Source organism: Crocodylus porosus, unplaced genomic scaffold (genome assembly GCF_001723895.1).
Source record: "Crocodylus porosus isolate Cpor-Errol unplaced genomic scaffold, CroPor_comp1, whole genome shotgun sequence".
NCBI classification, from domain to species: domain Eukaryota; kingdom Metazoa; phylum Chordata; order Crocodylia; family Crocodylidae; genus Crocodylus; species Crocodylus porosus.
The window spans coordinates 44,929,804-44,955,801 of record NW_017728948.1 but is presented as its reverse complement, the minus strand read 5'-3'; the positions used below and the strand labels follow the sequence as shown (position 1 = coordinate 44,955,801).

Sequence of the window (25,998 nt, the reverse complement as noted above, 5' to 3'; positions counted from 1 at the left end):
ACAATAAGGTTATGCTGATTTATAACAGGTTTAGGATTTGTCCTGTGCCATTTGACTATGTGCCATTTAATATAACACATTCTGATAATTTTTGCTGTCTATGCTGTGAGATATTAACAGTTTTGCTGTGTGTTTGTTTAAATTGCAGGAGTTAATTGGATTGATCAAGCTTACAAAGATTCCTATCATCTGCATGTGTAATGATCGGAACCATCCCAAAATTCGTTCTCTGGTCCATTATTGTTTTGATCTTCGTTTTCAGAGACCTCGGGTAGAACAGATTAAGGTAGGGGGCAGGTGGATTGCTGTGTTGGGTTTCATGGAATGCAGACAGCTCTCTGGGGAATTTTCTTTTAACTGATGGAACTCTTATAGCAGCGGGTATCATCATTAATATACTGGAAGGTTAAAAACTGGATCATCTTGACAATACTTTAAAATATCTTGGATGGCAGGGGTATGGCTCATAGAGCCCTACGATCTAGAGTTGTGGAATGGCCTTGTGTGCTTCATGCAGCATGTTTCAGTCCTTGCCTCAGGCTCCACATGCAGCATGTGGAACTGGTCTGGCATGTGCTGGGTGCAGGCACATGGTACTGGAGCCAATGCAAACAGTGCACAGGGCTGTTCTGGGATGTACACTGATGGGCACCTGTGCTGTGCACTAAGTCCAATATGTGGGCTAGTCTGTGGGCCTGATGCAGCCCACAGGCTGGCTCCATACACCTCACATGGCACACATGGCCAGATGAGTTTGATACCTGTTGTATGTTCACAGCTTGGATTTTCAAACTGTGTGAGAAGTGGGGCATTGAAGAAAAAAGCCTGATGGGTTTTGTGGGATTTTTTTTTTTTTCAAAAGAACTAAGCAACCAAGAGCACCTGATCTTGGGTTAGCACATGTTTTACAATCAGTTTTGGGGCCCAAATAATTTAGACCCATTTAATAACTGTAGTAATACATATAACAGTTACAAAAGATTACAGTCACTTATACCTATGAATTCATGAGGGCTGGTTAAATGATCACACTTAGCCTGAAAACTGAAATCAAAATAATTTTGATAGTTTCTAGTGTGGATACTGCCTGTGTAGATTTTAACTTTGTTGTTGTATTTTTTTTTTCAAAAATGTTTGCAGATTACTTTATAGCTGCACTTTCTTTCTAAAGTATTTTGCTTATTCCAGGGTGCCATGATGTCTGTTGCATATAAAGAAGGTTTAAAGATCCCACCACCTGCGATGAATGAGATAATCATGGCAGCAAATCAAGACATCAGGCAGGTCAGTTTATGCACCTGTGGTATTCTGGGCAGTCTGTAGTGCATAAGACCTTGCTTTCAGTGCAGCACAGAAACACTGAGGACTGCACTGAACTCTGTAGAGATCAGATTTTTTTTTCCATTGATGCTTTTCTTCCTGGGAGTGCTCTTAGCTACCTGTAACTTGTCTATCTTGCTTCTTCTTAGGTGTTGCACAATCTTAGTATGTGGTGTGCAAAAGATAAATCATTGACATATGATAAGGCCAAAGCTGATTCCAGCAAAGCCAAAAAGGACATCAAAGTGGTAAGAGGAATGCAGTTGTGGGCATAGCTCCTATTGCTTTGTTTTTGCTAAGAGAAGATTCTTAGAAAAACCTACTGAGTTGAGCAGTAGAAAAAACATTAGTTGTCAAAATGTGGTGGGGTACTTGCTGCTCAGAGGTGTTTTGAGCCTGTACCTAGAACCACCAAGAGTGTCTAGAGGACACAGTGTTCCTAGAAGACAGCTATAGATCTAATTTATTAGATCTATATCTAACATATTTTAAAGAGCTAGGTCTTAGTGATTAAGTCTTTAGCGTGGTCAATTTAATAGTTACTTGTTCTCACAGACAGAATCCCTTATCTCCATCTCCCTCACAGGGTTGCTGAGACAAAATCTGTGAAGCACTTTCATATCCATAACTAGAAAGACTTATAGAAATGCAAAGTTTAAGAAGCATGGATATTGCTGTGAGACATCACCATAGTATTTCCCATCCTCATCCACAGACATCATAAGTTACAGCTCATGTTGTTGCATGTTGTTTAGGGGCCCTTTGATGTTGTCCGGAAGGTGTTTGCGACTGGTGAGGAGACTGCTCATATGTCTCTTATAGACAAATCGGACCTTTTCTTCCATGACTACTCTCTAGCACCTCTTTTTGTTCAGGAAAATTATGTACATGTGAAGCCTGTCGCTGCTGGGTGAGTTACTCCTTTTCCCAAATAGTAGAGCGTTTGGTGTCTGTCATGTTAGAAAACAAAAACTCTTTGGGTGTTCCTGGAGTAGTAATACTGAATAACTGCTTTTTTTCCCAGAAATAACTTGAAAAAGCACTTGATGCTCCTGAGCAGAGCAGCAGATAGCATCTGTGATGGTGATCTCGTTGACACTCAGATTCGCAGGAAGCAGAACTGGAGCCTTCTTCCTACGCAGGTAAACACTTGCCATTCATTTTCAACACACAAGTTCAGATTTTTAAGCACCAGCTCACCTCCTTGAAATTACTGTCCTGGTTTTGTAGTTTTCAAACTTTCTAAGCTCATGGAACCCTTTCATATCACTTCTTTTGCCATGAAACTCCTACCCCTATCCTGTGAGCTGACGCAGAGCAGGCGACCCAGCTCAGCAGTGGTGTCTCGCTACCTCTCAGTTTACTCTCCTATTACCTATGATGACCTGTTGTGGAAGCCCAGGGTTCTCTGAAACACAGTTTGAAACCCACTGTCCTGGTTTATTGAAGAAATTAGATTGTGGAACTCGTGTTCTTCTGTTCAGGAAGCCTGGGAGATTCAGCCACATTGACTGGAGCAGTAACCTGTGTGAATCTTGGTGAAACTGTATGTTCATGTAATAATGCAATATGTTCTAAACTTTCAAAAGCCCAAACCTGTTTTCAGGAAATTGAAATGGAACCTATGTTTCCTTCAACTCTCATACTTTTAAGAACCTATCCATCTTAATTTATGTTATCTGCATGTCTCCACTTCTCTTTTCTGGGCTTACTGTTCATTCCCCCTACATATTCTGGGAGATCCCTTGAGAGAGCTCTTCATAATTGTACTTGTCTTCTTTCACTGTTTTTTGCTAAGCAATGAAATGTAACAATGTTGATGCTTTAAAATCTGCACTGGTTGCACTTGCCTTGGATTTGAAGTTTTTCTTCTTTGCAATCATAGTAACTAGAAATTTATTATACAGTGAAAGCTAAAAATGTTGGTCTGGTCTTGCCCTCTTGGTTAGACTTTGGCAAGAGACTTAGGAATGCAGGACTGGAAGGGCTTCTTTGACCATGTGGTGCAATCCTGTGCATTTGTCATCACGTACATTATCCTAAAATGCCCATGGAAACATCTGTTTTGACCTCCCCCACTCTTGTTCCTTGAACACCACAGTTCCAAAGTACCCATTAAAACACCTACAGTGTGTGATGTAGGAATAGAGCCAGAAAGACATGGGTGCCTACAGTCCAGAATGTTAAGTAAAATGTGTTCAGAGGATCCTAAGAAGAGAGCCAGGTCCTGCAATATTGAAAAAAAAAACAAAAATCCCCAACAGTCCTGCTAGAAAGAATAAGGTTTTTCATTTGTCCTGTTCTTGGACACTATATTCCAGCTACGATCCATTCTTATTCCTTGGACTGAAAACTCCCTGGAAATCTGCAGCCCATGTTCTGGGGTACTTGAGGTGATTGTATCTTTTAAGGTGATCCTTCCTTTTTTTTTGAGACAGACGGGGGTTAAACTAGTAATTCAGAATTAATTTTCTCAGGACATGGACCATAAAATAATCTGTAGAATAAAAGAACTAGATTTTTCTTTTGATAGATATATGGTGTATTTTGTCTTTTCAGTAGTATGTCTACATAGAAATCCATCCAGCTGCTGCCCCTGCCCCAAGCTTATCCACCTTTCATTTGTTTCTATTGCTTGCATAATTTTAACTATACCCATGGACATGCATTTTTCCTGCAAACCTAAGCTTAGGCAGTTAGCACTATTTTTTAGCCCTATTTATATGTTCACTGTGTTGTGGTATCAGCGTTAAGGTTTCTATTCTGGAAGAGTTTCTAATAGGTTTCACCTTTCTAGGCTATTTATGCCAGTGTTCTTCCGGGAGAGCTGATGAGAGGTTACATGTCCCAGTTTCCTAACTTCCCAAGCTGGCTGGGGAAACTTTCATCTACAGGCAAACATGAGCGTATCATTCAAGAACTGGCAATGCATATGAGTCTCAGGTAATGCTGAATCCTTTTGTACTTTCCAAGTCACACTGGTATGGCTATTACCTCTGCTGTCTTTTAGCTTTAGGAAATGATTGTAGCTCATTTAGCCATTATACTCTGGAAGAATAATGCACGTGACCTGTTTTCTAACTGCAGTGGGCTGTGGCAGTGCCCTCCCTTGCCAGTCAGCTGTGACTACAATCCTGCAATAGGCATTTGTGGTGATTTGGTACTGGCGGCTTCCCACTCTACTGACTGTTTCATTGTGTGTGCTGTGCACAGCTGGGCCCTGAGTAGCTGACACATCTGGAAATGCTCAGTAACATGGTTTCTCTTTTTCATTTGGCAAAGAACCAACACATGCAAGAGGACAGTGAACATGGAGTATTTGTCACATTTACGGGACGCAATTGTCAGACCCTTGACAAGTTTAGGAGTAGAAGGTGTGCCAAATGCTGTAACGTTTATGGACTCCTACTGCTTGATGAAAGATGATGTTGAAAATATCATGGAAATAAGTAGCTGGGGAGGCAAACCTAGTCCCTTCTCTAAACTGGATCCCAAGGTAAAATTAACTATTTTATATCCTATTGCTTTATAATATAAAAATGCTTGGCTTTATACTGTTTTGAGATGGTTTGGGGGAAACTAAGAAATCACTAAAGCTGGTGCATGATAGGCATTCCACTACCTCCACCTCTAGCATAGGGCACGCAACAGAGGCTCGGAGCTGAGGAGGTAGTGCATCCAGCTCTTTACTAATACTGTGAGCACACATACAAGATTAGGTCCAAGTAATGAGGGGGAGGGCACCTAGTCTCAAAATCTTTCAGGCTGGTAAGGCTGAATAGCATGCTGGTTGTAGTCATGGTGTTCAGGTGACTTGGCTGTAGGAGACTGAGCTGCCATTATTCAGTGGCATTGGAGCAGTGGTTTTAAGAATGTAGGTGGTACCTAAACTATGAACTTGATGTTGATGACTCTCTCTCTAGGTTCCAGGTAATTTTGAGCATTGAGATATGGGTTTCAAAGATGGTATTCAAATAAATTAAACCCCCAGGCAGCTTAAGTGTTCCATGGTGCTTCTCTGTTTCCCCAGATAGCTGTCCTCTTTTCTGTAGGCTTTGCACATACTTTTCCTTGGTTGGGGGATGGAGTGAAACCCCTGGACCCAGGCTACCTTGGTTAGTCATCAGAGGTGGAATTTTAATCTGATACTCCTGCTGTTTCTTATCTGAACAGGTTAAAGCAGCTTTTACACGCACCTATAACAAAGAGGCCCATCTGACTCCATATGCACTACATGTAGTGAAGACATCTAAACGGCGAGCAGGATCCACACTGACTTCAGAACTGAACGAAGAATTGAATGCTGATGAACTCCAGTCTGAGGAAGAGCAAGATTCTATTGAAAATGATGCAATGATCAAGGTAATGCTTTTAGTTTTAGGTATCATAAAGCCATGGATATTCCTAGTAAGCCATCTTTTTCGGCTCAGTAACAGGGGCTGAATTTTATAAAACTAGTACACCAGTTTCTTGGGTTGTTTGACCTGTTCTATGGTCGAATAGAAGTTAATACTAGGGGTGTTCAAAACCTTGATTCAAGGCACTTTCCGAAAAAAAAATTTAAAGTCTTAGCTGGAGTACTGTTCAGTGTACACTTCATGGGAGGGCCTTTTGGTATAGCAGCTGAGCTTTCCTGACAACAGAAGTTAAACTAGTACATTGTCTTTCAGAGAAGAATGGTGTTAGAGACAGAAGTTAAACTAGTACATTGTCTTTCAGAGAAGAATGGTGTTAGAGACAGAAGTTAAACTAGTACATTGTCTTTCAGAGAAGAATGGTGTTAGAGATTATCTTTGCACTAAACCATTGGCATAGTGAGGGAGAATGGGGACCCTGGGATACGTGGTGACTGCAGTCCCTGGCCTGAGGGACGTGCCCCTGGAACTCTTTTCCTGTGATCTAGGACAAAGGTTTTATTTTGGCGACAGCGCTATGAGAACAGGACCCAGGCTAAAGCTTGTTCTTTCCTGCCGGGTTAGTGTGGCAGCTCCAATCTGTGTGTTGGTTTTATTTTTGTGGTTTTGTTAACATCCAAACCTTTTTTTATTTTAGCAAAAAAAGGCAAAATCTTCCAAGGTGTCAAAAGCAGAAAAAAGTGAAGAACCAAAAATGGAAGGGAAAAGAAAAGCAAAAATGAGGCGATGAACTGGATTGTTCAGTACTGGCGAAGTACACTGGCCAACTGCTCTTGCTCTGGACACAGCTTTGCATACCTGGTGGATGTCCCTCTGGCAATGATGTGGTTCAATGTAAGGGTGGAACCAGTGAGTTGGAAATGCTCCTCTTATAGAGGTGATGTAGCTGCTTTTGCTCTCCCACCATGCAGTGGTAATATAATTCTTGTTAACGTGCTATGAAGTTGCAAGAAATAGAGTGGGCAGGAGGCAGGCCATGTCTGCTGCTGGAAAACAATCTAAATAAGCATCTAGGTTAATGGCATTTTGAAAGAGACTTTATAAACTGCTTGGCATTTGTACTAAGTTGGAGTTCTAACCTTTTTTACTGACTCCCTGCTATTATGTGGTGAAAGCTTGTACATAGTACATAATGCAAAAATGACATTTGCATATTTGTTTTTGTATGTTATGAAAAATGAACAATGTGTAAGATTGCAGTAAAACTAGTTTCACAACATTTTAAAACTTGTTCAGCTTATTAATAGTAATCGATTCCCCTTCTCTTCCCCCCACTACCTCCCTTTGAAGATGTATAATTGGCAACTAGCAGCAGGTCATGTCTACCTACCTCAGCTTCTGGTTTTCTAGTATATGTGCCTGTTTTCTATGGTATGTTGACACTTTCTCAGCAACCTTCCTTCTGCCTCACTTAATTCAAATAAAGACGTACGGAAGAGTGAGGGATTGCTGTTGTGAGGACAGCAGTGAGGATTATTCATTCATTCATCTTTGGCGTTTCTGGATGCTGTATGCTAGGAATTAGTGTCCCTTTTGACTTGGACTGAATAAATACAGGTAAAGTTGGAGACTAATACCTTTGCGCACTGTTTAAGATTCTTGAGTGTGCTATGATTTTTTGTTCAAATGTGACTTGAAACCTGAAGTACTTTGAGGAGCAGAACATTGGGGTTCTTAAATGGCTCTGTATTTCTAAATGGTCTGTTATTTTGGCCTAATGAGCCAAAATAATATAGGCTCATTAAGACACTGTGGAAATGGGTCTTAACTAGAACAACTTAAATAACTGCACAAGTAGTAGTATGGGAAACCAGCTTAGTTTTACCTTCTTTTGTGCTTGCCTCTTGACTACCTATATGTTTATCCATGTTTTAGCCAATTTTGCACAGACAGTTCAAACTGTCCTCATGTTAATCTCTGCAGAAATAAGCAGTTATCTTGCTCAAAGATACATAGGAGCTGTACATTTAGTCTACAGGTCTCACCTTTTCCCATGAAAAGAGATGTCTGTAGATGCAGCAATGAGTATATAGTTATTCCTATTTGTGATGCTGAAGCTGAATGTAGATCTCACTTTATAGAACAGTGTTAAATCTAGCAGTCAGGTAGTTTTATTGAAAGCAGGGTAAATCAAAGTACAAAAATTATCAAAAGCTACGTATTTACAAATGTATCACAAACTATGGAACAGATAAGTGGTATTAGATCATGTTGGGGAAAAAATCCATTAATAGTTACACATCTATGTTAACTGAAGTTCCAGTAATGAGGCTTCCTTTATGCCAGAGCACTTCTTCACAGACCAAATTATTCTGAAAATGAACAGAAACAGTTATTTAGTCCTCTAATGAACTGGTCTTCTACTTAATTTTTTAACAAATCAGCAGTAGCATCAATATAATGTGACTGGTTGCTTTTTGGATACTCAAACCAAATTTTTTCAAGGTAAACAGCATGTTGACACAGTAAGGATTGATGCTTAAAAAACAAAACCACAGCACTGTTGGGCAGACAGTCTTATTCAGTACCTTGTAAGTATACTTGATGCTGCTAGAAAACTGTTAATCTAGAACAGCTCTACTGCAACTAAAGTTACGCATTATTGTATGCAGTTCACTGTGACACTTTAGAGAGTGCATTGAAAGAAGAGGTGGTGGTGGCCCTAGTTCCGTAAAGCTGAACATTTGAGACCAGCACCTGTCACTATAGATGAAAGCCTGAACCAGGAGTATGAAGAGGTATTGTAAGTTTTTGTTTCTAATTCTTTCTTTTATGGGCCCATGGTAGTACTCTTAAGGCTGAATAGCGCTCTGTAGATTCCCAGCTAAGATTAGCCTACAGATTTGATACAATAGGTCACTCTTGCTTTTGAGTCTTCTAACATAAAGAAAGGTAGACATTCTGACTGCTCAGCAGCTTTAGGGCCTCAAAAATCCCTGCTCAAATTTCTGTTCGTAGCTTAGCATTAGGAGGAAGCTGTGTCCGCTGCATGGATCCTTGTGCAGAAGAAAGGGTGAGCACTTTCTTTTTTAACTGCCATCCTCTAAAATGGCAACAGACCCAGGTTCATAGCACTCCTCCAAGTTGAAGCAGGGATGTGAAGCCAGGGCTCCTGCTTCCCCTGCATGCTTTATCCACCACCCTACATAGTATCAGAGTGACCCAGTGACTATTTTATGCCTGGTGCAAGTACTTCAGCAGGAGAATGCTATCATAGCTTGCTGTTTAGACTACCTCCAGGAGATGGAACCCTGGTTTAAACTCCAGGTTGAGGAAAGATTTAAAGCTGCATCTCCTCCCTCCCAGCTCATTGCTCTTCCTAATGGACAAGAACCCACTGTTTTTTTGAAAACTGCTAACCTGGCAGCTATAAGTTCCTCCCCTCAAGCCCTGAGTAATGTCTTACCTTGAGAGGGATGGTGCTTGGTCGCTGTCATCTCATATTTCCTATGTACTAGCTTAAGTGGCTTTTTGTTCAGCTGGTGTCTTTGGTCTCTTCCAGTCTTATAAACTTAACTTTTCCCTGCAGGTTGTACTGGGAAGCAGGGCACCTAAAACTGTAGGCAGCTGTACATACTGGCTAATTTTGGCTGCTTACAGACATTAAACAACACCCCCCCCACCCCCAGCTTGACCAGAAGTAGTAGTCTATAGAGACCGGGTGCTTTAGTGGGGTTAGTGGGGCTTTCTGGCACTATTAGCTAAAGCGGATTCAATCAGCTACTGGATAAAAGCATCAAAAAGCTTCACTAAAGCACCTGATCTATACAGATGTCAGGTGAGCTGGGTCCAATTAAGGCACTTGCCTGTTCTAGGCATGTGTGGGGCTTAGCGCAGGAACGTGTTGAGTTTAAAGTAAAGCACTGGTTTGTTTTTTGGGGGTTTTTTTGTCTGCATCCATCCTACTTGAATATCTTCAAGGAATTTATTTTGGAAACAAAACAAAGGCTGTAACATTACCTTACTTTGAATGAATTAATTACTCCATTTCTTCCAGCTTGAGGTATTGTGTACAGTCATTTATTTTCTTAAGATAAACAATATTAACTTTTTCTGAGCACATTGGACAGATGCTTTCAATCTGCAGCATGCTGTGTGTAAAGAATTAAAGCATATGTTAAATCATACTCCTAATACTGTTTTCAAGCACAGACCTTTGGGCTTGCTGTAGGAATCAAGTGGTGAAATTCTACCCCTTATGTTCATAATTGCTGTTTCTGGCCATGCATGTAGGATTTTTCCCATGCAAAAATAAAAGCTGTTCTAAAAGGTGCCGCACAGTTGATTAGTTTTAAAGGATTCCTTGAGGTTGCTGTGGCATGCACATGGTTCATACAAGTGGGGCCAATCTTTTTTGGCAGGAGTGCCTAATTGGTGACCTAGTGATCGTTGGGAAGCTGGGTGACAGCGACCACGAGCTGATCACCTTCACCATCCGCCATAAAGCTGGCAAGTAAGTCAGCAACACGGAAGTCCTTGACTTCAGGAAAGCCGACTTTGACAAGCTCAGGTGGCTTGGCAGTGAGGCCCTCAGGGACCACGACTCCAGGGAGAGGGGAGTTCAAGAAGAGTGGTTGCTTCTCAAGGGAGCGATCCTCGATGCACAAGCAAAGTCTATTCCATCTCGAAGGAAAGGCAGCAAGAGGGCACAGCAGCCCCCTTGGCTCTCCAGGGACCTAGCAGACCTCCTGAGGTGAAAAAGAAAGGCCTACAAAGCATGGAGGACGGGATTCACCTCCAAGGAGGATTATTCTGCACTGGTCTGGTCCTGCAGGGAGCAAACTGTAACTGAACTCCAGCTAGCCTCGAGCATCAAGGACAATAAAAAGTCCCTTTTCAGATATGTGGGGAGCCAGAGGAAAAGCAAGGGCAACACTGGACCCCTGCTGAACCAGAAGGGGCAACTGACAACTGACGCCCAGGAAAAAGCCAACCTATTAAATGGGTACTTTGCGTCGGTCTTTCATCAGTCCCATGGGACACCCATGCCCGCTACGGGACAGGGAGGTCCAGGTGAGGGAGATCTCCTGCCCTGCATTAATGCTGACCTCGTAAAGGAACACCTTGATCAGCTGGATACCTTCAAGTCAGCCGGCCCTGACACTCTACACCCCAGGGTACTCCAGGAGCTGGCAAGCGTCATATTCCAGCCTCTGGCAGGGATCTTTGAAAACTCCTGGTGCTCTGCTGAAGTGCCCGAAGACTGGAAGAAGGCCAATGTGGTGCCTGTCTTCAAGAAGGGGAGGAAAGTGCATCCGGCTAACTGTAGGCCCATCGGCCTGACTTCTATGCTGGGGAAGATCTTAGAAAAGTTTATTAAAAAGAGGCCATCCTTAATGGACTGGGATAGCCAGCATGGGTTTGTTGCAGGTAGGTCTTGCTTGACCAATTTCATTTCCTTCTACAACCAGGTGAGCTATCACCTGGACAAAGGAGAAGAGATTGATGTCATATATCTTGACTTCAAAAAAGCCTTCAATCATATCCCATGATCACCTCTTGGTGAAACTGGCCAATTGTGGTCTTGTGTCCACCACGAGCCGTTGGCTGGGAAATGGGCTCCGTGGTTGGACCCAGAGGGTAGTAATTGATGGAAGTCAATCATCATGGTGTCCTGTGACCAGTGGGGTCTCCCAAGGCTCTGTCGTTGGACCCATATTGTTCAACATCTTCATTAATGATGTGGACATTGGAGTCAGAAGCAGACTGGCCAAGTTTGCCGATGACACCAAACTTTGGGGCAAAGCATCCATACCAGAAGACAGGCGGGTGATCCAGGCTGACCTGGACAGGCTCAGCAAATGGGCGGATGAGAACCTGATGGTGTTGAAGACTGAAAAATGCAAGGTTCTCTGCTTTGGGAAGAAAAACCTGCAACATCCTTATAGGCTTGGCTTTGCTCCGCTGGCTAGCACTAAGGAAGAAAGAGACTTGGGGGTTATCATTGACCACAAGATGAACAAGCACCTGCAGTGCGATGCTGCGGCTAGTAAAGCAACCAAAACGCTGGCTTGCATCCATAGGTGCTTCTCAGGCAAATCCTGGGATGTCATTTTGCCCTTGTACTTGGCCTTGGTGAGGCCGCAGCTGGAGTACTGCATCCAGTTTTGGGCTCCAGAATTCAAAAAGAATGTGGAAAGGCTTGAGAGAGTCCAGAGAAGAGCCACGTGCATGATCAGAGGTCAGGAAAACAGACTTTACAATGACAGGCTGAGAGCCACAGGGCTCTTTAGCCTGGAAAAGCACAGGCTCAGGGGTGATCTGATGGCCACCTGTAAGTTTACCAGGGGTGACCAGCGGTACCTGGGGGAACATTTGTTCACCAGAGTGCCCCTAGGGATGATGAGGTTGAATGGTTATAAACTACTGGAAGACCATTTCAGGCTGGACATAAGGAAGAATTTCTTTACTGTCTGAGCCCCCAAGGTCTGGAACAGCCTGCCATCAGAGGTGGTTCAAGCACCTACATTGAACACCTTCAAGAGCAAATTGGATGCTTCTCTTGCTGGGATCCTATGACCCCAACTGACTTCTTGCCCTTTGGGCAGGGGGCTGGACTCAATGATCTTCTGAGGTCCCTTCTAGCCCTAGTGTCTATGAAATCTATGAAATTTAGCTCCACATCCTCCCCAAGTGCCACTTCCATCCCCTTAAAAGCAGAACAGCTCTGAAACTCAGTGCCCTATTTTGGTGTACTTTCACTGGGCAGATAGGCACTAGGAGCATTGTGGAGCTGAGGGAAGCAGCAAGTACTGGGTGTCACTATCCATTACAGGGCCTGCCTTCTCTGGGGTCTGAATAGGCAGCAAGTGCAGAATCTCCTACCTTTGCTAGATCATCTCCCTGCCCCAGAAGTGACCTCAATACAACACGGCATGCATTGCCCTGTTCTCCACTTGTAGCATGCATTCACACAACCTTAGGAATGGACCAGATGTAAACTGCTTTGGAGCAAGTGAATAAACAAAAAAGCTGCAGAACAAAGGGTTGGATCATCCTACATCACTGGTCTCCAAACTTTTTAAGTAGGAGATCACTTTTGGCATTTAAAAATAGCCCAAGATCTACTGTGTGCTGCTTCTGCTCCCCTTCCCCCTGGCTACCCCTTCACCCCCAGGTAAGTCTGTGGGGAGGGAAGGCAGGGAGTAGATCAAGGCAGAGGGAGAAAAAATTATTTGGGGGTGTCTCCCCAGCAGGTAAGTCCCACCTGGCTGAGGCCCCACTCAACTTACCCCTCCTCCTGCCTCTGTGGCACTGCCCCTCACTGCGGGGGCCTCAATCTAGCTCCTGCCCCTTCCTGCCCCCATGGGCTTACCTACTGGGCTGGGGCACTTGTGTGCATGCATGTGGACATTCAGCCCCCTACCCCAGCCTCAGACTCCAAGATCTACTGCAAGAAGCTCTGGGATCTACTGGTAGATCAAGATCTGCTGGTTGGTGACCACTGTCCTAGACCTCCAAAGGCAGGCTGCTCAGTGGTTTCAATGCTGGTAGGATGTACTATTTAAAAAAAATCCCTAAATCAGCAGAAAAGTTTCAGCTTACTTTTTGAACTCTGAGTAGAGGGCAGGAAAGTCGCAATGTGGGCAGACTGTCCAGTCATCTTTTACCATATGCCGACCCTGGAAATAAACAATGAATCCTGATGGTAAGGCCAGACTGCCAACTAATTAGCACTATGACCGCACCTTTCACTGTGAAAGGTCTTACAGAAATCTTAATTCTAAATTAGCCAACACTAATGGACAGGTATCAAGCCATTTAAGTGGTCAGATTGTTAGATTAGAGATGATAATTTGGATATGCTTGCATACAAATGACACTAGATTTTAAAGCTTTGAATAAGAGATGCAAGATTTCATTACTACTTGTACCTTTTGCCCCCTTCTTAACTGAAGTACAGTGAAAGAAATCAATCATTTGATTAAAAAAAATCTTTCTAGCCAGCAGTTCTGTGCTGGGGTCCTTATATACATTCTACCTTTTCAAGAATATTAGATTTTCAGTTGTTGGGGGTGTTGGTTGCAACTGTGTTGGTTTAAGGACATGGATAGACAAGGTTCTTTGGGTAAACATGGTATCTTTTATTAGACCAACTAAATAGTTAGAAAAAATTGTTCTTTGTAAGCTCTCAGGCACAAATACCCTTCTTCAGATTTTCAGTTGATAATAGATGCTGAGGACGCAAGATCTGCAAGGTCTCAACTTTCATTCTCCCTTGCTGTAAGCCTTGCTCATAGGCTGTTTTGACTAAGACCACATACTTTCTATGTACACTCAAATTTTAACAATTCCATAGAAAACTACTGCATACAACTGGAATTCTTCCAGTTTTGCCCAACAGTCCTAATTAGAAATACACTTAAGATCCCTTACTTAAAACCTAAAGTCTTTAGAGCTTCGTTCTTGTAAGTGTCAGCAATAATATAAGAATTAAATATTCATTGGGCCTGGAGAACTCTGACTTCCTAGGGCCTAAGTTACTCAACTAGTGAGACTTGGAGGAGGGGCAGGAGGAGTTCACTGCTCCGGTGTTTCATAGGAGATGCTCATTAAAGCAGGGATTGGAACCCACCCTTAGTTGAGCATCCCAAACACTCAGCTGTTGAGTTATACATTCCTTCCCTTCATTCCCTCCCTCCCTTTGGCTGGGTGTTTCTGTGCAGGGACAAATTTGAGAGCCAGGCTCCATCTGGTAGATCCTTTCTGGCATTACGTGGGAACCCTCTGAATCCCCATGAGTCTTGTGCACAAGCTTGTCATTTGTTGCTGAAGTCTGTCAAGACTTCAGTGATTCTAGAAGCAGAGGGTGCTGTGTGGGGGTGCTCAGAATCTACGTTTTGGATTCGGGTGCTTAGGTCCTTTTGTAGACACAGCCCTTAGCCTTTGTGTCCTTGCTTGAACGGTATCAAGGTAACAAACCTTCCTGAATCTATCATAGGGCAGAAGAATGTGACTGAGCAAACAGTTCAATGTTTTAGAAAGAATTGTCAATTCTGGATACAATGCTAAATACTGCAGACTACAATCTGTCGCACTGAAGAACACTTACAGTTGCAATGCAATATGGGAGGTTGTTTTTACAGCCAGGACAAAGCAGCTCACACTCGGGGAGCAGGAATTCACAGTATGGGCATGGTGTGGTTGGCTCTTCTGTCTCAGAAGTGTCTGGTCGTCTAGAAGTAAGAGATGTATGTGAGTGAAGTGCAAGAAAACATTCAAAACAACACACATTTTCTGGTAAAAAAAGCAACAACATCTTTTCTCTAAAGTTACATGTTATTCAATTTCCCATCATCTGTCTTTGCTATTGTCTATATTTTATAACTCTATACAATTCCAAGTTAGTTGATTTTTGAATTCTTAATCTTTTAAACTTTCTGATAATAAACTTTACATATGATATACAAATTACTTGACCTTACTGAGTCACGTATTTCAATCTGTGTACTTTTTAATCACCAGTTGAATACCTCAAAATAAATTTAACTTTAACTAGAGTTAATTTTTGTTGCATTATAATGTCTGTTCTTAGAGTTCTATTCCATGGGCTCTTTTGGGGAAATGTCTTTTGAGACGAGGAATCCTCATCCAGACTGTAGGATAAAATATCTGAATTGTACTGCATATAAGACCTGTAATGGGGATTTTGTTTTTAAATCCGTTTTCCTAAATGACTCTATACTAAAGTATATTCTGTTATGCAACATATAAAAAGAGTGAATCACTTTAACAGCATTTTCCAATATTTAAGAGTAATTTATTTCACAGTTTATTAGGCATTTTCATTAAAGTATTTTTATTAGGTTAGCAGCAGTTAGGATTTCTACCTTTAAGTATATTCATCCTCACAGGGGCAGTTTAATTGTATTGATCAGAGTGGTCAGGAAGTTCCTTCTCTAAGCCGAGGCAAAATATTGCCCTCGTTACACCCAACATATATGTGTTATCTTCAGGAGGGGTTTCACGGGCTGGAGGTTTGTCAAAACTGAACTCTAGGCAACAAGGTGGGTTTTTTTGTTTGTTTTGTTTTTTATGATGGCACCTAAAGGCAGCTTCCAACAAGCATGAACTACTACTCGTTAAATAACACAGATTTTTGCCTGAAAGAATTAGTGGGAACTTGGGTCCTCAGTCTTCAGAAGAGCAGGAAGGGATTATACACCCTCTCAACCTGAAATAGGGATATAACATGAAAATATACAAACCCTGAAGAGTTTTTGTAGAGAAAATGTAACACTAAAGGTAAAGCTGGTGATCTGCCTGGAAAACAAAAACCTGAGCATTACTTACCTGACCATTGCTTCAATTTTCTTTTTGTATTTCAGATCTATTTTATTGCGATATTCAGGTCTCATCAGCATAGCAGCAAAACTGAAAGCTGAGTTTTTAAGTCCTGCCCTATGACACTCGATTACTGTTGAAGTCAGGATAGGGACAATGTCTGCAACAAAACAAAACAATGGGACATATGCCATCAATGGTTATGCTAAAAGCCTTCACAGAGAGCAGGCAGGGCTGAGAAACTTTAAAAGGAAGGGCAGATAGAGAGGGTGCTTCTTCCCCCAGGTATACAACTTCACAAGTTTGTAGAATTTAGATTTTTCACATCACAGAAATTCTACTCCTCACTGTGCATTTTAGAGCTAACCATGGGACCTTGGGATTGACTTATTTGTGTGTCTCATGATAATGGTCAAGCTTAAGGCAGGGCAGAGCTGCATCTTAGAGACTATCCTTTTTAAGTAGGGCTTGTCAAACTCATCTGACCCTGAAGTCTGTGGGCCAGATTGGGCATATAGACCTCCCTCTTCTCCCCTCTCCCCCAGCATACTGGATCCAGTGTCTGCTTCAATCAGTTTGGGGCCTGCACTGCATGCAGGGTAAATTCTGGAGCAGCCAGAACTATCAGTACATATATCCAGACACTCCACTATGTTATTCCTACACCTTAACCCTTCACCTTAACCCTTCACCTTCTTAACATACTGTGCCTGAAAAACACTTAGCTAGCAGTGTTACTTCTGTTACTGTAAATCATGAGTCAAAGCAGCAGTCCTATAGCGGGGCATTTTAACTTGACTGCACAGTTACTATGTCCTTTTGTGTATAAGTTTTTGTCTGATGCACTTACTATAGTTAATAAACTAGAACTCACGTGATGGGAACTTGCTGATGTTGTTGGCTACACGGATAAGCATACGTGCTCCCTTCATGTGATCACTACGTTTAACATGCATCTGAAAACAAACAAACAATTGGGTGTATTTACTGATTGACAATGACGGCACTTAAAGGTTCTGAAATGCAATAGATATGCAGAGAAAAGCAGGTTATGGTAGTCCATGTTCCATCTAGCAGTTTTAAGTGAGATATACAGATAGATTTTTTTTTTTATCATAGGATCCTTGCATTAGGGCTCTCTTGAATAATCTGGAACATTTAGATAGATGATAGATACTAGGGTAAGAAACTGGTTGAACAAAACATTTCTTAATACTGTTACAGCCACCTCCCTTTTCTTTAGCTGTAACAGAATATTGCTTTGCTCTGCCCATAATTTACATTGTTTATCTTTTATTCTTAACCTTTTTTTCCTAGCTTATGTTTTAGAAAGAAAGGCTGAATGAAAGAATCAGTCATTATAGTAAAATGTCTTCCTAAAGATGCACATAAAGGGTAAGTTTGAAAGTTGTTTGCAGGTTTTCAGTCATGTAGCTACTTGACTTAATCCTATGCTAGAGTCGAAGTATTGAAACAACCAAAATGTGTGAACAGTTCACCTAAACTGTCACATATTCAGAAATGGTACATTTGTATTCACTGTCCACATTATGCTAGTGTAATTTGTCTCTAAATATGGCATCATATATACGGTTTACATAATAAATCAAATCCTGTGTAACATTTAATAATGAATTTTCAGTGTATTACCTTTACTAAAATATAGCTATGTAGAATCATGAGGTTTGTAGCCATCTCAGAAGGAATTTTAATTTTCTGGGTTTTGAGCTCTGAGTACATACTGAAAAGAACATCATGTGCATTTCGATAGTTTCCTTTAAAATATGTTAAAAAAAAAAGTTAGCAGCAAAGGTTATTTTTCACAACAATGCTCTTATTACAAGAATAAAGTTAAACTTCACTGCAGGCTGTCAACTATAATCTTAGAACATAAAATGTGCAAGTTAATTTGTACCTAAAAAATCACAAGCTCTTATTTGTCTGCCACAGTATCCTAATGATACAAGTCAGGTAACCAAACAGAAAAATCATTTGGATGAAGAAAGAATCCTGAAATAAAGGAACATAGGTAGAAACAGCACAGTGCATATGCATGTTGTGAATGTGTATGTTGCTGTATCCCATTTCAAAAATAGGAAGTGTAGATCAAATATACAAAAAGTACTTGTAGGGCTTTATATAGATTTTCTTTGTTCTTATATAATATTTAACTTACTTGTGAAACAGTTGTGTAACTGATCCTCTTTTAAATACGTTTTGTTTAAACTACAGTTTAATACGCATTTTGTATATTTTCATTGTAGCTTGCCTAACTAGTATTGCTGGAAAACAAATTGCACATTTGATCAAATAAAATTTAGGTACTAAATTCAGGAGCATGGCTGAATCTTAGGAAGAAAGGTCCTGAAGTTGTCATATTTCATTAAGCAAGCAAAGTAGATTCATCCCAAGGAGAAACCACCACTCTGTATATGTAGCCCACTGCTGGACCTAAGCCTTTCCAGCTAGAGCAGGATGTCTAAATGCTAGTAACAATAATAATGTCGTTATTACACAAGATTAGCTTGAGGACTTTTTTAGCCCCATAGTCTGAAGAAACTGAAGATCATAATCAGTTTCATCTATAGCTTTTCTTTATCTTTCTGTATCATTAAGCAATGGCCATGGTATGTTATTACCATTATATACAGATAAGCAGGTTATCTATTGCATGCCTTATCAATTCACAGTTTCTGTATCTCATAAACTTTATCAATCAAGCTGAAGTTGAAACAAACAAATAAAATACATGGTTTGAAGCACCAACAACTGAAATCCTTATAAGCCTCTGAAGGTAACAGGAAAATCTGAAACCACTCTCTGGATGATTGCTCTTGACAGAGAAAGGATCAAACCTGTATTTCTTGCATTTTGAAATATTATATAGAGAGATATCTCTATATCTATATTCAGATTTGAGGAAAGTGATGAATAGTTAAATTAAGCCTTTTACATCTCTGCTTACATGATTAATGTGTGTTTCATTGCTATAGTGTACTGATTCTTAAGTTGCTGTGGCAACTTGGGGTGCCTTGAGCCTTTCTCAAGGGTGCTGTGGGAGTGTCAGACACTATTAGCACTATTGAATGTGAAAATATGATTTACAAGATAAAAACCCAGAGTTCTTAATTATGACTCCATTGTGTTAAAACCATATACTGTCCTGTTGTGGTCTTTCTGAACTCTTTGCAATACAAGAATTGCTATATTGTTCTGTAGTAAAAAAAACAAACCAAGTCAAAACTACGAGTTGGCATTTCTGAAGGGGTCTAATGAGGGGAACTTGAGTCTAACAAGGTTGAGAAGTACTGCTGTAGTGCATTAGGAGATCTTGAACCCATGCTGTCAAGGGTTTGGGAGATTTTTTTTTTTTTAGCTCATTGAAGAGGCTAGAAACATTAATCTGTCTTGGCTATAACTGCCTAGCTGACCCCCAAGGCTGCTATTAAACATTTTTCTTAATTTACTGTAATGAAAAAAGGGCATCTGTTTTAACACAATTGCTTGGCCTACTACCGAGAATATCTGTTTTGCTTCTACACCATGGCCCCGGTTCATTGGTTCTCACTCTTTCCCTTTACATTCAACGAAGCCACTTAGATTGGAAACAGACATCACCTTTGTGCCACTATAAAATTTGTGAAAACAAACAGGCATCCCTAATTTTCTGTCATGCCACAAATGCTCAAATAATAACCTGAGCTGTTTTACTGTGGTGGACACGTGTTTGTTTATGGCAGAAGAGCAAGAAGCTGCCTATACTCTCCAGCCACAAGTGTGGGCTTGTGCAGGCCTGTGCTTCTCATCCTGGGAATTCCTGGACAGGATCGGGCCCCTCAAGCTTTGGAAATGGCCTACTTTGCTTTCTCTGGTTACCCAGACGCACCCTAGGGATCTCCATGTGCGTGTCTTTGTAAGCAGGGAAATTTGGTGTTTCACCCCAACATGGGGCTTGTGTCTGCAAGAAGGGTGTCGCCACTTGCAGACATGCCTCTGTGTAGAAGTACAACAGTGACATGTGTGCCAAGGAAAAACTCCCACAAGGGTTCCCCTCTGCATTTACAGCTCAAGCCAATAGCCATGCAAATACAGAGCGGGGATAGTCTATGGGGGTTGTTTTGACTGCTGCACAGACTGTCTATTTCCAGCCTCAGAAAACAAGTAATACCTGTCTCTTGGCTGTCTACTCGTTTAACAGCACATGACTTATTAACATGTATAATTCCCATTGAAATCAATGAGACTTTCTGTTTGTATGTTTTAAAGACTTCCCTAAATTAGAAACTGTCTACCAACGGCTGCCATTAAAAGAAAAACCTCCACTATGGAGAAAAATAAAGTTCTAGGCAGTCTCCACAAATAAATCTATGGAGAATGAAGAAAAAGAAATGCAGAGTCTATCCAAGATTCCCCCCCCCCAAGTCTGTCACTTTGCAAAGTGCACCAAAGTCCCCCATGAGGGCAATGTCACACTTAGAAATAAAAATCTAGATCGTAGGAATTTTTTTTCTGCACATAAGGCAGTCTTTCTAGTGCTAATTTATACTGTTCTGTGAGCACAATCCTTTTAAGCAATAGTATCCAAAGCAATTGAGGGATGGCAAGTGAAAGCTGTTTTCACACCAGTACAAACTTAACCAGGCCAAAATGAGAGAGTGATTTACTTACCTGCCGATTGCTCCTCCCTGGCAATTATTATGGCAGTCCGGGCAGCTTCTCTGTATTGCTTTAGTGCCATGTACAAGCGGAATAGATACCTGGCATCCTTAATTAGAATGATACAAAATAATTCTGCTGATGAAATCTGTAGTGGTATATCACACCCTCTCCCCATTTCAAGCAAATACTGGAGACAACTCAGATTTGTACTCGCCCATGGATTCTGTGTCTTAGCCATATACCATGGCTTAGCACTCACCGTTCCCACTGCTTTTGGTGCTAGACCATACTAACTTCATACTAAGTGTTGGGGAAGCTTTGTCTTAAGAAATAAAAGTCATGTGAAATATGAGAAAATGCCCCTTTCTGAATAATAATAATAAAAAAAAAAAACGAAGAGAAAATGTTGAAGTTAGTCTTTGTTATAAGGGAAAGCAACAAGATCTTCTAAAGAATCATTTCAGGAAAAAGAAATGGGATACTCTCAGAAATGCAAGTCTTGAAAGACCAATTATGATCAGCTAGCCAGATCCTCTACACAGAATGGGGAGGGCAGGTGGCCTAGAACAGAGATTCTCAACTTGTGGGTTGCATATGAAAGGGTCATGAACAAACTTAAAAAATGGATTCTCGTTTAAAGGAGAAAAATGTGGGAAGCTGCAGGTTTTCCTTTGCAAGCTGGCAAAGTTCCAGTCTGCCAGAGGCTGCTTGGGGCTGGGGGAAGGGTAAGAGGGTGATCAGGCAGGGGGTGCCACATGCACATGAACCCTGCCCATTCCCACTTGGGGCAGCAAAACTGTGTGCACTGGCCAGGGCCAGTGGGCACAGGTGACAGCTCAGTGCAGACTGCCCCGTGTGGGAGCAGGTAGGGCTTGGACCCACGCAGAGCACTGCAGGGGCAGCCATGGGCCAGATCCCATCAACTGTTGGGTGCCTTCTGCGGGCTGGTTCCAATCAGTTGGTGGGCTGGATCTGGCCTGCCGGCCATGTTTTACCTTCCCCTGCTCCAAGGTAACACGCTGCTCAGTCTTCTGCCTTACTGTAGAAGATAAGTGGTAGAGACATGTAGCTTGAGATGTCAACCCCTTGGCATGAGTAAATCTAGGAAATCCCACCAAGAATGGACTAAGGGTAAAGAAGCAAAGTATACAAGACAGATTAAGGTTGGCTATCTTGGGTTTTGAATATTTCAAATGTTTGTAACTAACTACTCTCAGTGCACTCATTTATTAATGCTGTAGTACTGCAGTCTAACAGCTAGTCTTTTTTAATGTTTGCTTAAAGCAACTGCATATCTGCTACTGACCTTTGGATTCAACTAAGGAATTTTAGCTGAGCTACTGACATGGTCAGTTCAATCTCCAGTGTCACAGAAAAGCATTCTAGCCACTAGGCTATAGGCTGCAGCACTGCCCAGAACACTCTCTACCCACCCTCCTCTTTGAGCTGGCCTACTGAACAGGCAGGAGGCAAATGGAGGGTGTTACAGCTGAAACTGAACTAGTGGGGCAAAAACTGTCCCAATGCTGTTTATTCAAATGAATGTTATCCCAATGCTGTTTATTCAGCTTCAAGGTGGCGGAGGAGGACTAGCATCTGGCTCTCTCTCTGGGCAAGTGACCTAAATGCTAGGCTAGCGTGTGCATGGTGTTTTATTGCCAGCATGTGGAGGAACACCTCCATGACTGGGATTAAGTTTTCAAAAATGAGTGACAAAAATTGCCCTTATGTGGCTATGTAAGTTCCACTTAAACACATGAAAATAAAACAGGGTGTAGCCCTATAATTCTTCAGTGGAAGGAGGAGACACATGAGTAAGTCATGACAGAAGTAATCAAAATAGAGAAACTTGTATACAGAAAGAAATGTCAGCTGCCTTTCTTGACACTCTCACTGTACAGAATAAAAGGACATTTAACGGACACTGAAAATCAAAAAATGTAAAGCTAATGATAGGAAATACTATTTTGATATAACGTATGGAACTCAGTGGCATAGTCAAACAAGGATTAGATATTTTTCTGGATAAATTTTCCACAGCTATGTCAGATAGAACATGTGAGTTTAGAAGGGATAGAAACCTTCACGTATCAGGATTCAAACAAATCACTAAATGATTGGCATTAGGAAGAAAAGTCCCTGATTATCAGGTTAATACGTAACTGTCCACTATAGCATTTCTTACAACTTCCTCCATTACACTGCCTACCAACTGTCAGAAACCGGATGCGCGTGTAGATGACCAGTTTTCTGAGGTGGTATGGCATCCCGTCTCTCTCAAACTGCGTTGCAATCATTTAGCTCTCTAAATGATCAAAATTGTGGCTACAAATAGCTGAAGATGCACAAAAAGCCTTTAAAAATACAGACCATTGTGTGTTAATTTAATGTTATGAGCTTTTAGATTGGCTTTCTAAAAAAAATGTTAGGAAAAACAGCTCTAAATAAACCTCTCAAAGCACCGGGAAAGGCAGTTTTACTATATGATAGATGGTTGCTGTTTTTAATTCAAATGCTGAATAGAACTTGCATGTCAGGTTGACTTGTTTTAAAAATTGAAAACATTTTCCATTTATAGAAAACACAAACAAAAACAGCAGAAGCTTGCTAATTAGCACCCATTGAGAAATCCATTAGAGAAAGAAGATTATATTAAATGAGGATACTGGATAATTTGAGTCTCGCTTCTGAGGGTAACCATCCAATACATAGCTGTCTAACTTCTGAGTGGCCAGAGGCCACATGCACATTAAAAATAACTCTTGCACATTAAAATGAAAATCACAGTTTATACTGTATTTAGTATTATAATATATTAGAACAGAACTATGGTGTAAGCAACATTTTTTATAGTAGCCAAGTCTTAATACTATAACACCTCACAACACCCCTTTTAATTGTTTACTGAAAGACTTGAGAGAATTGTCTAGTTTGAAAATCATCAGCGAGAGGATTAGCACGTTTCTGCTACTTCAATTTCAGTCTTGCTTTCAGTGATATGACAATATTTCCAAAAAGCTCTTCTAAAGAAATGTGGCTCAGAATGGCTGAGAAGTTCATATAGGCATTCGCTTCCATACTGTAGTGAAAGTAAAACTTAGCTGTTTTTATTTTAAAAGTAGTAACTATGATTTGATAAAGTAAAATGATGTTACTCACTGAGAGAGACTATGGCAGATGGTGTAAAGCATTCAAAAAGAACAAGAGAGCTTTAAAATGAGGAAAAGAATGCCCTTCATTCATATGCAAATCAATGTTAAACATGGCAATGAGTGCATTTATATAAAGTGGTACTATGGTTTCTAAAGCACCTTCCTAACTATTTCCTAAGCTTTTTCATAGTGCAGTCACATCCCATTACCCACCTATACCCTACCCAGAATGCCTGGCTGTAATGTATATAAAGGACAAAATGTGACAGATGTAACTGTTCATCTCCGTCTATCTTTTGTATCCAGGAGGATTTATTTCCTCTCAGGGCAGAGAAATTTTGGTTTCTATCAGATTTCCCATTACATTCCTTACAGCTCTTATCTCTTCAGGTCTCTGCGGCTTGATTCTGTTCTCTTCTGCATCTGCTCCCTTCAGAATTTTGACGTCATTGAGAGTAGATGACATCAAAACAGTCCAACAAAACACAGAGATAATGCAGCTGCTCAAGGTGCACAGAGATGCTTTTACTCAGTTAAAAATGTTTAGCTGAATCTGGCACAGCGAACAGCCAAAGTTCCCTAGCCTCACTTCAGCTGCAAACTGCAGGCCAACGGGAGAAGGGAGCATAGGCACCAACTTATTTTTGCCAAGGGGGCCTAAGATGCTGGACATGTAGAAAGTTTTATGCATTTCAGAAGACAGCCCTCTTCCTGAGGGGGGCCAGGGTCCCCAGGTCCCCATGTACTTGGCATCTCTGGAAGGAAGAGCAGCCCTTTGCCACAACTGCATGCTGTCTGTATGATTGCCTAACCATCCTCATAACAAAGAGCAGAATTTGTGACTGAGCTTACAGCGCTATGTAACTTACACTGAGGAAGCCCTAAAGGATCTTGCTACTGCTGCTGCAGGTGTGCGAGAACGTGTTCCCTGTAGCTCAGGCACGAAGAGGCCCAGGGAATTGGAATGGCCCAATCCTGCCTGCTTTTGATGGCTCTGAAAAAGACCTCTTTGCCGTGCTCCATTTCAGAACCCAGTACAGTAATACAGAAGGTGGACATGCTCTTTGCAGTGAACATTTTAACTTTAATTGTACGTAACGCCACAAGGAACAGATAAAATTCATCTCAGATGTGACAGTGCAAGCCTGAACTACATTTTGTTCAAGTAGTGGGTGGTACACATCCAGATAGGAATACGCTTGAGCAGATAATGATTGTATAGATTAAAAAAAGAGGATTTTACTTTTGAAAGAACAGTAATTTGTCTTCTCTTGCCCCTTAAGCATAAAGGATATTACATTTTCTACCCATGCATTTACAAATATGACTGTACACATTGCAAACCAAGCATGTAAATGGAGTAACAAAAGAAACAGATTTCATAAGAGGAAAGTGAGAATAATCTAGCACCTAATGGCAGCCGTTCTCAGTGCATGTCTCACTGCTTTAAGTCAGCAAAGTAAAAGTAGCAACCGTCTAAGAAGGGGCAGGTGCCCTCTCTAAAAGTGACTTAAAGGCTCCAAAAGAAGCCCTATTTGATCCCTTTTGTATGAAGGATGTTGGCTGTAATGGGGGGCATAGAATCATAGGACTGGAAGGTATCTCAAGGGTCATTTAAGTCCAACCCCCTGAACAAATACAGAATGTGCTGTTCTTAACTATTCCAAAAAGATGTCTCTTGAAAATCTCCAAAGCAGGAGATTCCACAACTTCCCTAGGCAGCTTGTTCCATTGTCCTACTGCTATTGTGGTTAGCAAGTGTTTTTTTTCTTTTAATGTAATCTAAAATATGGTGTGGTTTAGCTTAAATCAAATGCTTCATGTCCTTCCCACTGTGGCAAGGGAACAACTGTTCTCCCTTTTTTTACAGCAGCCTTTCGAATATTTGAAACTGCTATTAGGTCCCTACCTTAATTTTCATTTCTCAAGCCTAGACATACTTAGTTCTCTCAACTTTTTCATGTACAGTTTTCATTCCAAACCCTTTATTATCTTTGTCATTTGCTGCTTGATCCTGTTCAATTTTCTCTACATAATTTGAAAATGCAGGGCCCAGAACCGCAGACAATGCTCCAGGGAAGGCCTAACTGCTGCGTGTCATACTATCATCTCTTGTGCCTTGCATACAGCACTTCTGTTAATGTAGCCTAAAACTGTATTTGCATTTT

The 25,998-nt window shown here is 41.2% G+C and overlaps 2 protein-coding genes across 4 annotated transcripts in view; one reads left to right on the top strand and one right to left on the bottom strand.

Annotated features, from left to right (window-relative positions):
- Positions 1 to 7,311, top strand: part of RFC1 (replication factor C subunit 1) — a 61,344-nt gene extending 54,033 nt beyond the window's left edge. The window contains exons 16-24 of the mRNA XM_019552580.1: positions 149 to 286; positions 1,189 to 1,284; positions 1,470 to 1,568; positions 2,076 to 2,230; positions 2,345 to 2,462; positions 4,118 to 4,263; positions 4,603 to 4,816; positions 5,494 to 5,682; positions 6,373 to 7,311. Of these exons, the coding sequence (XP_019408125.1) occupies positions 149 to 286; positions 1,189 to 1,284; positions 1,470 to 1,568; positions 2,076 to 2,230; positions 2,345 to 2,462; positions 4,118 to 4,263; positions 4,603 to 4,816; positions 5,494 to 5,682; positions 6,373 to 6,465 (1,248 nt within the window). The 3' untranslated portion in view covers positions 6,466 to 7,311. The remainder of the gene's footprint in view (positions 1 to 148; positions 287 to 1,188; positions 1,285 to 1,469; positions 1,569 to 2,075; positions 2,231 to 2,344; positions 2,463 to 4,117; positions 4,264 to 4,602; positions 4,817 to 5,493; positions 5,683 to 6,372) is intronic.
- A 512-nt stretch (positions 7,312 to 7,823) lies between these two features.
- Positions 7,824 to 25,998, bottom strand: part of WDR19 (WD repeat domain 19) — a 96,486-nt gene continuing 78,311 nt past the window's right edge. For 2 of the 3 annotated variants that reach the window (XM_019552908.1, XM_019552910.1), the window contains exons 30-37: positions 20,688 to 20,784; positions 17,670 to 17,794; positions 16,894 to 16,975; positions 16,029 to 16,179; positions 14,788 to 14,911; positions 13,281 to 13,357; positions 9,696 to 9,826; positions 7,824 to 8,047 (exon numbers count right to left, since the gene is read on the bottom strand). In XM_019552908.1, coding sequence (XP_019408453.1) covers positions 9,715 to 9,826; positions 13,281 to 13,357; positions 14,788 to 14,911; positions 16,029 to 16,179; positions 16,894 to 16,975; positions 17,670 to 17,794; positions 20,688 to 20,784 — 768 coding nt within the window. In that variant the 3' untranslated portion in view covers positions 7,824 to 8,047; positions 9,696 to 9,714. The remainder of the gene's footprint in view (positions 8,048 to 9,695; positions 9,827 to 13,280; positions 13,358 to 14,787; positions 14,912 to 16,028; positions 16,180 to 16,893; positions 16,976 to 17,669; positions 17,795 to 20,687; positions 20,785 to 25,998) is intronic. The other variant, XM_019552911.1, reaches the window with a different exon arrangement.